The following is an 11,532-nucleotide window of genomic DNA, read 5'->3' on the forward strand; positions in this document are numbered from 1 at the left end:
AAAATGTTTGCAAATCCGAAGCAAGATGGATTTTTCCAAAAAAGAAGAAACAGGAACTGTACCTCTCCCTGTTGTTTCAAGTGTACTCACCTTGTTATTGTACTTGACAAAGAACAGTGAGGTTCTTGGAATTATCACAGAAACAGATGCAGAATATGAATACAATCATGAGAGAGAAAATTTTGCAAAGATGTTTTCATTCTTGACATCGAAGACTCTTTCCAAGTCTATCTCCACGTATGAACTCTATGTGCAATTACTGGAAAGTTGTACAGAATATACATACAAGATGGTTCAAACTATGAAGGATGAGTTGACAAAACTGAGTAACGAAGTGAAGAAGGCCGAAGAAAATTCTAAAAAGGAAGAAAAACAGAAATCCCAACAACAGAGACTGGGGCTTCCTCCTCAGAAACAATGGAGACTAAATCAGAACAAGAAATTTCTGCCTCGAAAAAGGAAGAAAAGTCCTCCCAAACAGAGGCCAAAGAAGCCTTCACGAAACTTTCTTCCAGAATGGATTCTCTCCTTCAGTACTTGAAGAGAATCTACAATAGCAACGTAGTAAGAGATTTAATAAGTGTATTATCGAATGTAGATTTCCCTGAAAAGATTGTGAAAACAGCAACATCCATTATGAATTACATGTCTTTCACTTCTGACATGAAAAAGATAATCCTAAAGGAATTGGCCCAAAGTGCAAAACAAGAGGCAAAAGTTGTTAGGGATACTCTTGGAGATTTGCTATCTTCCAGAGAGGAAAAATCGCAACAATTCCAAGCTCCTTTTGATGCCAATGCTATTGAAAAGCTCAAGTTTTGTAGAATTCTAAGATCTTACAGTATTGTTTTGAAGAAGTACAAGAAACATGAAGAAAAATCTACTTCTGCTGAGAAGTTAACAATTTCTGAAGATCCAGACTTGCTTAGCGAGCACTCACTCGATTTTGTATGGGAATCTCTCGACAAATACTTGGCTTCTATTCCATCTGAACAAGAACCGGCCGATACCAAGGCCACTCCGCAGACTGCAACTAGGAAAAGAAAAAAGTCCTCCGCTATTTATTCTGCTTTGTTCCCATTTGTTGAGGCCTTTTTCTCGTTCCATGCGGGATTCATTGAAGAAAAAGAGAATAATGAAGCTTTGTTGTCTGAAATGGTCGAAGGATCTACTCCAACGTCGGCGAAAGGTTTTGGAGAAAAGTCAAAAGTTGAAAGTTTTTTAGAGAGACATAGAGACTTTTTGAATACTCTGGCAAGATCAAACCCTTCTCTTTTGAATACTACTCTTTCGACTTTCATGAAATATCCAAAATATGTTGACTTTGATAACAAGACCTTTTGGTTTAGATCCAAGTTGAAGGAATTGCAGAAGAAGGTTGGAGCTTACACTGCCAAATTAACTATTAGACGTGCTCATCTTATGCTTGACTCATTCGTTCAAATAAGACAACGATTACCGGATGAATGCAAAGGAAAGCTTCAAATCAAGTTCCAAGGAGAAGAGGGACTTGACGTTGGTGGTTTGACAAGAGAATGGTTCTTGCTTCTTTCAAAAGAAATTCTCAATCCAAACTATGCCTTGTTTATTCCTTGTGCTGATCAAACAACTTATCAACCAAATCCTTCTTCATATATTAATAGTGAACACTTATCTTATTTCCAATTCATTGGTAGAGTCATTGCTATGGCTATTTTGAACGAGCAATACTTGGACTGTCACTTTACCCGATCATTCTACAAACACATTATTGGAACACCAATTACTTATCATGATATTGAAAGTATTGATCCAGATTATTACAAAAATTTGAATTGGATGCTCAAGAATGACATTGAAGATGTATTATACTATACTTTTACACAAGAAGTGGATGAATTTGGCCAACGTAAACAAATTGAGCTCAAACCAAATGGCAAAAATATTCCTGTCACAAATGAAAATAAGCTAGAATATGTAAGACTTGTCACAGAATTGAAAATGACAAAATCTATTGAGCAACAATTGAACTCGTTCCTTAAAGCATTTTACGAAATTATTCCTCGTAATCTCATTCAAGTTTTCAATGAACAAGAGTTAGAACTATTGATTTCAGGTCTTCCTGACATTGATATTCAAGATTTGAAGAATAATACCGAGTATGTTGGATATACCAAGGATTCACCTCAAATCAAGTGGTTCTGGAACATTGTCGAAAATAGTTTTGATTCAAATGAGAAGGCATTGTTGATTCAATTTGTAACTGGTACCAGTAAGGTTCCTCTTGGAGGATTTTCACAATTGATGGGATCTGGTGGTCTTCAACCATTCAGCATTCACAAAGCAAACGCAACCAGTGAACGTTTACCCACTTCACACACTTGCTTCAATCAACTCGATTTGCCAGAATATGACTCTGAAGAGCTTCTACATGAAAGATTATTATTGGCTATTCGTGAAGGATCAGAAGGCTTTGGATTTGTGTAAAACTTGTATTTGAGTAAAGCAAACTGTTTTTGAGTTTTCAAAGGTGATGGCATTACTACAGATCCGTCGAACTCGAGTAGACTTTATTCTTCTTCGCCCCCTCAAGTCGGCCGAGGGCGAGCAGTTTAGACAGCAATGATATGAATTCCTCGAATAATCACCTACCTTCCATCTTGTCTTCTAACAACAAGTCCTCTGACACACAAAGAAATCATGATGATGCATCCTCTCTTTGCTTCTTCTGGCACATGCATCTTTACAACACCGCAATACAGAATCGGTGCCGCTTTGCACCGAAATAGTTTGATTTCAAATTTGATAAATACTTTGAGATACGCCATCAACACATCAGAGATAATCTATTCTCACAGGAAATTGTTTGAAAATAGGATGCTTTCGACTCTTTAGAAATGATATCGCCACACCAAGAAAGGACTGTCGTACGCTTTGCTACACAATGTCTCTACAGAAAAAGAATCACTCTTTCACTCCCTGCAACGACTTCAAGAATTTTCCTGTGAGAGCACTTTCCGTATCACTTGCAATCTCGTAACGCATGTAAATTCATTTATTCATATTTTGTTACCATCAATGTATAATTCAAATCTTGAACGAAAGGCCACTCTTTCCAAAACTCCAATCCTCCCTTGTTTGACATACCTTTCTTGATTAGAAGGTCTCAAAGATTGCCTATTTCAACTCTCACAGTGCGCACCTCGTGTGCGTCATCACTTTTTTCAAGTGAGAAAAAAACTAGACCAAAAACTTTTTCCTGAGCTACCAGTACTTGTACTCCTCCTGTTTATCATCTCCTTCTGTTACTTCTTAATCTCTTGTTTTCGTTTCCATTATCCAAACCATCAAAATGGATCCTTCATCCTCAGAATCCTCAAGATATGACATTCCTTCTCATTTAGAGAGACCCTCCAATCTCTTTCGATACTTGTTTGTAGTTCATAATTGTTGCTTGTTGGTATTTATGTTGTTCTCAGCGGTGGTTGTGTATTGTGTGAAGGGATTTCTTTTCCATAAAAAGTCAAAAAGAGAACAAAGACATTTCATGAGTTCCAGCCTCCTCGAGAAGAAAAATTCTACCCTTCCTTCATCTCGATTGGAAAGGCAGCAAGAAATCATCCCCTCTGCTGCTTGTCAACACGAAGAAGAGCAACCAGAAGAAGAAGGAATTTGTGACCACAATGTCACTTCCAGCGATCCATCGACACCAATGACAACCCTCACCGCTACCACCACAACCACCACTAACAACTCTCAAATGCATTCTCCAAGCAGTGTGATCACTATCCATAGCGTATGGGAATCCATGGATTCCATTTCACCAATCTCTCAAAATTCTACAAACACGTTCCTCAACAAGAATATTCCTTCCAATTCAGAGTCCATCTTTGATCGAGAAGTCAATTCTTCCCTCTCAACTCGCTCATCATTTCAGTTCTTACATGACAATCATTGCTCTTTATCCATTTCAAACTTTAATTCTTGCACAACCAGTAATAACGGAAACATCTCGCAAAGTACAATCAAAGCAAAGCATGGCCAAGAGGAAGAAGACATTGACTTGGACTCCACTGGAGCCTCTTCTCCTTCTTTGAATGTATCGTGTAATCATTCAAAGGATGTTTCGAATTCATGTCCTTGCAACGTTCCTCCTCTTGAACATTTGATTTACAATAGGTAGGTATTAAATGATTGAATTTGTGATCATTGACTGTTTGAATTCAAAGATTACGCGATCCCACACAATTCCTCTTTGAATCTTTTGGTTTCAAATTTCCAATCACCATTTCTCTCTATCTTTATCGAATGATCATTTCCATGTGGGCTCTCATTTCACTCTTTCTTAAACAATTTCATTTTGAAAAACAATTACCTCTCATGTTTGTGTCATTTCTCACCAACTTTACAGCTATTTTATTTACTCTCTATTTTACAGGCCATGTTGTATTGGGATTTTTTTATTTAGTCTTTTTTAGTAAATTATACAGGAATTCAAAAAAGATTGGGATTCCAACCTTGAGAAAGACTAATTTAGAATATTCCAATTTGAGAAAGTTCATGTTGATGGCCTCAAATGGAATGTGGTTGATGGGTGAGATTGCCATTACCTCTTCATTGATTGTATCTGTGGGTTACTGGATTATGTTTTCGATAGAATCAAGCTCAGAAGTGAGTTACTTGTAAGTATTGATGGAATTTCATAGCGATTAGAGTAATTTGACATTTGGCATTAGTACAGTTGCATTTCATGGAATGACAGGTCTCTTCTGCCTTATTGACTTTTTCATCTCCAATATGGTATTCAGGCTTTGGCACATTTTCATTGTCGTTCTCTTCCCCACCATTTACTTTATTTGGTTACAAATCTTGGCGGAATTACATTTAATATCTCAGTGGCCCTACAGTGTTGTGAATTATTATCTCCAGCCATGGACATCTTCATTGCTCTTTCTCTGTGGTCTTCTCTTCGCTTATGGTGGTGTTTTCACGTGCTTTTGTTTTCTCTCTAAACTTCGAACACGATTCTTGTTGAAAATTATTTTGAAACATCAAGAACAACTAAAACAGTACCCTCGTGATGACTCTCCAATAAATAATGGTTGAAGAATAAAAGGAAACTCAATGGCAACCAATAGTGAAGTATTGGATCATGTGCACGGAATGTATGAGAAGTGATTTGAGAAAATCTTTTCTAAATATGGACCTTAAGGCGATTCAAGAAAACCCCTAAATGGAGGTTTGAAACAAGAGAGTGGTTGGAGAATTTCAAACGAGCAACAAAACACACACAAATGACGGCGATCGTTCTTCCCACTAGCTTTGAAGTTTCTAACGCTGGTAATCAGTATTCTTTTATCTTTAAACTCAGAATTACTGGTCATTGTCCAGTCGTCCGGTTTTGTAAAATATTAGATAAGGACAGAGAAGTTAAATTGGGATTTGATAAATACAAATTTCAACCAGGCCAGTGATATTATGTTGGTATTTGTTTTATAAGTTATCAAATAATTGTCCACATTAAAGGGAAAGAGATTCATAAAGAAATAACTCAAAATCCTCCAAAAAACAATTTGTATTTTGACTCTCATCAATCAACGTTTAAAGTGATTCCTGACAGCACTGTGCAGATTGAAATGTTGCGTTATGAAAAGAAAAGCATCACAGCCGACGACACCATCTTCCATCAACCCACTTATTCACCTCTTCAAAAACAGCTGAACCAACTCTTTCTTTCGAACAAAGAAGTGAATGCCAAATTAACATTCTCCTCTCAAAGTGAATCCGAAAGGAGAGAAATTCCAATCCATACGAACATCGTAAATCTTAAAACTGATTGGTTTGCAGCTGCATTAGATCGTTGGAGTGAGGATGGAAAAGAGTGTTCCATGTATGATGAATCCTATGATTTGATGCTTCGATGTATTCGTTTTATTTACATTGGCACTATTTATTTGGAGAATGAAGTTCATCTTCCCATGAGTGATTTAGTGGCAATTTGTTCACTCGCAGACAAGTATTTCATTGAGGGTCTGTACGAGCATGTCGAGCAACATGTGATGGAAGTTATGAATGTTGACAATGTTATTGAAGCGTGTAAATATTTGGTGATGCATTCAATGGAAGAAGACAACAAGAGGGGGGAAACTGTACAAGTTCTGTCAGGAGTTTTTACAACATAATCATACCTTAATTAATGTTAATTCACTTCCTAATGACGAAGGGACTGCCTGTCTCTTGAAATTTATGTGGAATAATAGTCGTCGTTAAAAAGAATCCACACAGTGTGGGAAAGAAGGTCCAAAGGAATGTTACGTTCACTCTTGTATTCATTCTTTCATCATGAATGAAGTATACTAGATTTCTCTGCTTTTAAATAAACATTTGAAATTCTTTTTAATCTTCGAGTCTTGGCGCCATTCAAAAATTTTTGAATAAAAATAACGAAAATGCCTTCGCAACAACGACGCAACGCAAAGCCTTCATCGAGCAAGGCAAAACGACGTGCGGTGGTGGAAGAGTCGGAATCTTCATCGGATGACTTCTCTGATGGTGATGGAACAGAAGTGAGAAATGTGGTTGGAGAAGAAGATGAAGAAATTTTGGAATTGGATGAAGAGGAAAATTCTCCTGAAAAGCAAAAGAGGTCGTCCACTGGATCCGTAACATTTGAAACACCTGCTACGGCTAAACATAAATCTTCATCATCACGTAGAAAGTCTTCTCTTTTGTTCCATCACAGATAGATGATTTGGGAATTAACGATGATGAAAATGAAAAAGACACAATCAAAAGAGACGTGATAAAAGAAAGAGTGTTGGCATTGGATTTTTAACAACAGAAACACATCGTAGAAGTGGAGCTCACGCCAGCAGCACTGCAGGTTTAGTTTCAACATCACGGACATTAACGTCATCCGAATTGGAAGCTCTCTTTCAAAATTGTATCAAATTATCATCTGAAAATAAGATCAATGCCAAGAACACGTGGAATTTAAATTTAATTGATTATATTGGTGAAGTTTTAGAAACAACCCTTACAGGTGGAAGTTTTCAAGCTGCCAGTTGCACTCTTGATGCTGGTGTTAAAATTTATTCGACTCGTGTTGACTCCGTTCATACAGAGGCTTACAAAGTTTTAACGAGTTTTGCCAGAGCTGATCCTCAAAAGAGCTCTTCCTCAGAAAATAACAACGATGGAGAAGAAGGAGCAAACAAAGATGGAGAAGAGGCTGAAAAATCTAAAAGAAACGAGTTCGACATGGTGTGAACACTCTCGAAACGAATATTAATAACATCACTGTGAAAAAGCTTGAACTTGCCTATGTGATTGAACCTTTGTACCATACTTCACTCGGATCGTCAAACAATTTCGACGTGGGAAGTGCCAATTCTTTGCTTTTAAACAATTTAGGACTTGGATATGGATGTGAAGTTATAATAGACTCAAAAAATTGGGACTATGCATACAAGAAAATTGCATCTGAGAGCAATAATCGTCCAAATCAAACAAAACAAACAGCAGAGCAACATCGGCAAGGAGCTGTAACCACCACCAATGAAGAGGAAGAAAGAATTCATCCAATAGCTTTAGATAAGAGTGCAATGGGGCGTTTGTTGACGACATCATTTATAGACGAGAAAATGCTTGAAGAAATGGAAGAACGAGCCAAACTAACTCAACAACAATCGAAAGAGCACAACCTTCAACCACAAGGAGATGATATACCATTGCAGCAACCTATCTCAACCGAAGAAATTCAAACTCAACACAATGTGTTAACATCAGATGTACCCACCATTAATAATAATGGATTTGCTTCAGAACAGACACCGTCACTTTCGGAGAATTTCACCTTTGATCTTGGTGGAGGTTTCGGTGGTGGAATTGATGATTATGGCCCACCGGATACAGCAATGTCTGATGGTCTCACACCTCAATCGTATGGTGGCATGCCTCTCGACACCACCACACAAATACCTCAAAGACTTTCAATTGGTGGTGATGGGGTCAATGCCTTAATTACTGCTGCTACTGAGGTTGGAGGTTTGGCTCCCGATCACTTTGCAAATGCCAATCATGATGACGATGATGACGACGATGGCTTGGGTATATTTGATACAGATTTTGTCAATGCAGAACCGCAAGATGTCGTACCTCAAGAAATTGGAGATGATGACACTGTCATAGTAGAACAGCAGAATAAGCTTCAAGCAAGTGAGCCTTCGCAACCAACATCGATCACTGAAATGATTCAAAAGAATCCTGAAACGATCACTGTTGACAATGACTATGAATACTTTGATGTTACCAAGATTAAGCATTGGGCTGGAATTGAGCATTGGAAGCCATCAGCAAAATCAAAAACTCAAGGCACAAATACTAAGAAATCGAAAAAACGAACACAAAAGTCAAAACCCCATGTTTTTGATTTTTAAATGATCCTTATACCATTGACTATGCTGTACAATTTAAGTATTCCAAAAACCTGAAGACAATCAAATTAAGAATGCAACATCCAAGTTGACCTTACTTCCTAAAGATGTTCATTATGATTTGAGCATGTTGCTGAGACCGTTCAATCTTCCAGCAGCATTTACTGACAAACATTTACAAGCTATTGTTGAACAGGGCGCTCGAAGCAAAACAAGCTCCTCCAGCGCGAACAACAATACGGAGCCACCTAAATTGACGGGTGCACCTGAAAGACCCACTCAAAACGGAATGTTTATTACGACTTCCAGCAAACTTTATGATGACAGTGATGAAGATGAAGAAATGGGTCTCAATGCCCCACAAGGTTTTGGTATGGACAATATGGACATTGGGGGTTTTGATAATTTTGGAGATACTGGATTTGGAACAAATAACACAACAGAAGCTTCTCAGCAGCAACCATCTGCAGATGCTACTGCCATGACAACAATTACAGACTTGGGTAACAACCAAACTAACATAACAATGGCCACCTCATCTATGGAGCCTCCTTCGTCGATTGAACCTCAACAAGACACTGTACTGAATGATTCACACAACTCCTCAATGACAATGGAAGATATTCAACTTAAACCTCAAGAATTGAACAATCCAAATGAAGTGACAATGGTTGCTGGAGCTCAATTAATTGAAGCTCCAAAATTAGTGGAAAAGCTCAATATCAAGTATGCCACCAGGGCCAAGCAAGTCGATGTGAGGGCTTTGAAAGATCATCTCTGGACAGAAATCGAAACAGCACCCAAAACAGATATTAACTTCTCGGATGTTGTCTCATCTCTAAACACGTCCAAGCCAAAGGCAAACGAGAAAAAAACCAGACTTTTCAGAAGTGTCTGTTCCATTTTGCTTCATTTGCATGCTCCATCTTTGTAATGAACAAAATCTTGAGCTAGAAGGAACTCCTGACTTTTCTGACTTTAAGGTGGTAAAGCCAGCGAATGGGCAAAGAAGACAGTCTTTGGAGGAGATGACGAATGACGATTAATGTTCGAAAACAAGAAATTTCTATCCCGAGATGTTGATTAGTTGTTCTTTCAAATCAAATTTTTGTACTGAGCGGTATGACCTTTATTGAATCTTCTTCTGGGTACTACAATCTTTGTTTGGTCTTGCATGGATCCTATCCAACTTTTTGCTTGTCATTAACACAAACCAAACTGAACAAGGCAGACTAAAAAGAGCAATCTTGACTTGTTAAGATCTACTTGTCACATGCCAAACAATATCAAAAAAATCCAAACACCTCCCAACCGTCATGTAGGTTTCAAATTAAACATTTACGCTCTTCCATAACATCGACCCTTCGACAATGTTTATACCTCATTAAATTTGAAACAAACGAACCTGTATATTCAACGTTTGCAACAAAATTTTGTATGATGTTTATCATCGGATCTTTGTTTCAAACATCATTACCCAAATTATATTCCCAAAAACGACAATGATGAATACTAATCTCAATACTAACATTTCCATGTTGTGTTTTATATATTACCGTTCTATATAAATGTCAACCCTAACAACTGTCATCATCCGACACTAACTTTAATGATATCCTTCCTTCGAAATTTTGTTTGTATTTTCTGTGTTTCTCGTCTGCCAACCGTACTCACCTAGTGTGCATACAACCTGAATCATCACATTCCATCACTTGTCCTATCATTTTCATCACCTTCCCACTACTGTACTTATCTCCACATTACTCCGATAAATTCAACCACTAAAAAGAATGGTCGGATTGAAAGCCCTCTTCAAAAGAAAGAACCTACCGATCCCAAAGAGAGAAGAAAATCTGTTGCAGTGCTGACTTCTCCAAGAGCTGGACCTCCCAATCTCACACAAACAGAAGGAGGAGTCTCAGAAACGACCACCAGCAGTGAGAATTCAAAAGTGAAAACTCCAAGACGTGTCACAACAGCTGTTGTTGAAAATCACCAACAATTTCAAACAACTCCTCCACATATTCATCTAACTCCTGGAAATCCTGTCAATGTTGAAAGGTCACCCATTGCAAGTGAAAAGAAACCTCCAAGAAGAAGACATCAAAAACGTCGAAAGAGTATTTTCGATTTTTTCAAACAAAAAAAGGATTTGGATGAAAGTGATGAAGAAGATGATGATGATGATGATGACTTTGATAGTTCTTCTAATGTAAAATCGTCACATCCTCAAGTTCAAGCATTATCTTTGGGTGCATTGAAAGCTGCAACTACTGAGGACAGTTCGAATTCCGAGCTTGATAAACAATCCCAATCTCACCATGAAGAGAGTCATCACCATGAACGTACAATTTCTGAAGAAAGAATTGCATTGAGAAGAAGAAGTGGTAGAAAATCCTATACATTGGCTATGGATGTTCAAAATATGGCCATGAATGGAGATGAAGATGCAAAATTATTACTTAAATTTTATAAGGGTAGGTTCGTGAGTAATTTTGAACGATCGATTGCATTGTTTTGACCTCATGTTGTGTTTCATTGAATACACACGGAAATGACAATGGAATCATGAATATTATTTAATGACAAATGACTTTCACAGATGCTTATACACGAGAGTCACAGATTCAGAAAAACAAAAATGTTGGTAAAATTGTCGAAGATTTACTGAACTTTGAAAAGAAGAAGGGTATTGGAACTCCAAGTGCAGATAAAGAACAGAACGGTGCACTTTTGGCTGAAGCTTCAAACCATGCAGGAGACGAATTAAACACCTCCAAAGAACAACATCATGCAGCAGGTCGTGATGATACATCCACCGATGAAGATTCCATGACCATTCAAACCAATGAAAATTCCTCCACCGCTTTAAATTCGTCACAGCTCAATTCGGATGACCAGTCCATCACTCCAACATCCTGTTCTATGAATACCTCCATAAGTGCCTGTTCTCCAACCATGTCGTCCTCAAGCAACTCGAGAAAAGACTCTGTCTCTCCTTCCTCTCATCTTCCATCTGGCTTAACAGATTCTCAAATGAATTTATATCAAAGATTGAAAGCAATTTCTGAGAGAGAAGAACGTGAAAGAGAGGAGCAACATCAGAGAGAAATTGAAG

The 11,532-nt window shown here is 37.8% G+C and overlaps 6 protein-coding genes across 6 annotated transcripts in view; all 6 read left to right on the forward strand.

Annotated features, from left to right (window-relative positions):
- The window catches only part of FDP41_002967 (uncharacterized protein), a gene marked incomplete at both ends in the record, with an annotated part of 5,086 nt that extends 2,620 nt beyond the window's left edge, over positions 1-2,466 (forward strand). The window contains 2 exons of the mRNA XM_044706219.1: positions 26-326; positions 392-2,466. Coding sequence (XP_044562725.1) covers positions 26-326; positions 392-2,466 — 2,376 coding nt within the window. The remainder of the gene's footprint in view (positions 1-25; positions 327-391) is intronic.
- Positions 2,467-3,331: 865 nt separating this feature from the next.
- Positions 3,332-4,665, forward strand: FDP41_002968 (uncharacterized protein; the record flags this gene model as incomplete). Its single annotated transcript, XM_044706220.1, has 2 exons — positions 3,332-4,158; positions 4,209-4,665. The coding sequence occupies 2 exons, from the start codon at positions 3,332-3,334 to the stop codon at positions 4,663-4,665; spliced, it is 1,284 nt and encodes a 427-aa protein (XP_044562726.1).
- A 950-nt stretch (positions 4,666-5,615) lies between these two features.
- FDP41_002969 (uncharacterized protein) lies at positions 5,616-6,161 on the forward strand (the record flags this gene model as incomplete). The annotated part of the gene is made up of 1 exon (XM_044706221.1): positions 5,616-6,161. The coding sequence occupies one exon, from the start codon at positions 5,616-5,618 to the stop codon at positions 6,159-6,161; it is 546 nt and encodes a 181-aa protein (XP_044562727.1).
- A 267-nt stretch (positions 6,162-6,428) lies between these two features.
- On the forward strand, positions 6,429-8,417 carry FDP41_002970 (uncharacterized protein; the record flags this gene model as incomplete). The annotated part of the gene is made up of 3 exons (XM_044706223.1): positions 6,429-6,697; positions 6,762-7,242; positions 7,290-8,417. 3 exons carry the CDS (start codon positions 6,429-6,431, stop codon positions 8,415-8,417), a joined length of 1,878 nt encoding a protein of 625 aa, XP_044562728.1.
- Positions 8,418-8,541: 124 nt separating this feature from the next.
- FDP41_002971 (uncharacterized protein) lies at positions 8,542-9,348 on the forward strand (the record flags this gene model as incomplete). Its single annotated transcript, XM_044706224.1, has 1 exon — positions 8,542-9,348. One exon carries the CDS (start codon positions 8,542-8,544, stop codon positions 9,346-9,348), a length of 807 nt encoding a protein of 268 aa, XP_044562729.1.
- A 339-nt stretch (positions 9,349-9,687) lies between these two features.
- FDP41_002972 (uncharacterized protein) overlaps positions 9,688-11,532 on the forward strand; it is a gene marked incomplete at both ends in the record, with an annotated part of 1,862 nt that continues 17 nt past the window's right edge. The window contains 3 exons of the mRNA XM_044706225.1: positions 9,688-9,732; positions 10,204-10,891; positions 11,017-11,532. The exon at positions 11,017-11,532 is cut by the window's right edge and continues 17 nt beyond it. Of these exons, the coding sequence (XP_044562730.1) occupies positions 9,688-9,732; positions 10,204-10,891; positions 11,017-11,532 (1,249 nt within the window). The remainder of the gene's footprint in view (positions 9,733-10,203; positions 10,892-11,016) is intronic.

The sequence above is a fragment of the Naegleria fowleri genome (genome assembly GCF_008403515.1).
Source record: "Naegleria fowleri strain ATCC 30894 chromosome Unknown tig32, whole genome shotgun sequence".
In the NCBI taxonomy this organism is placed as follows: Eukaryota; Heterolobosea; class Eutetramitea; order Acrasida; family Naegleriidae; genus Naegleria; species Naegleria fowleri.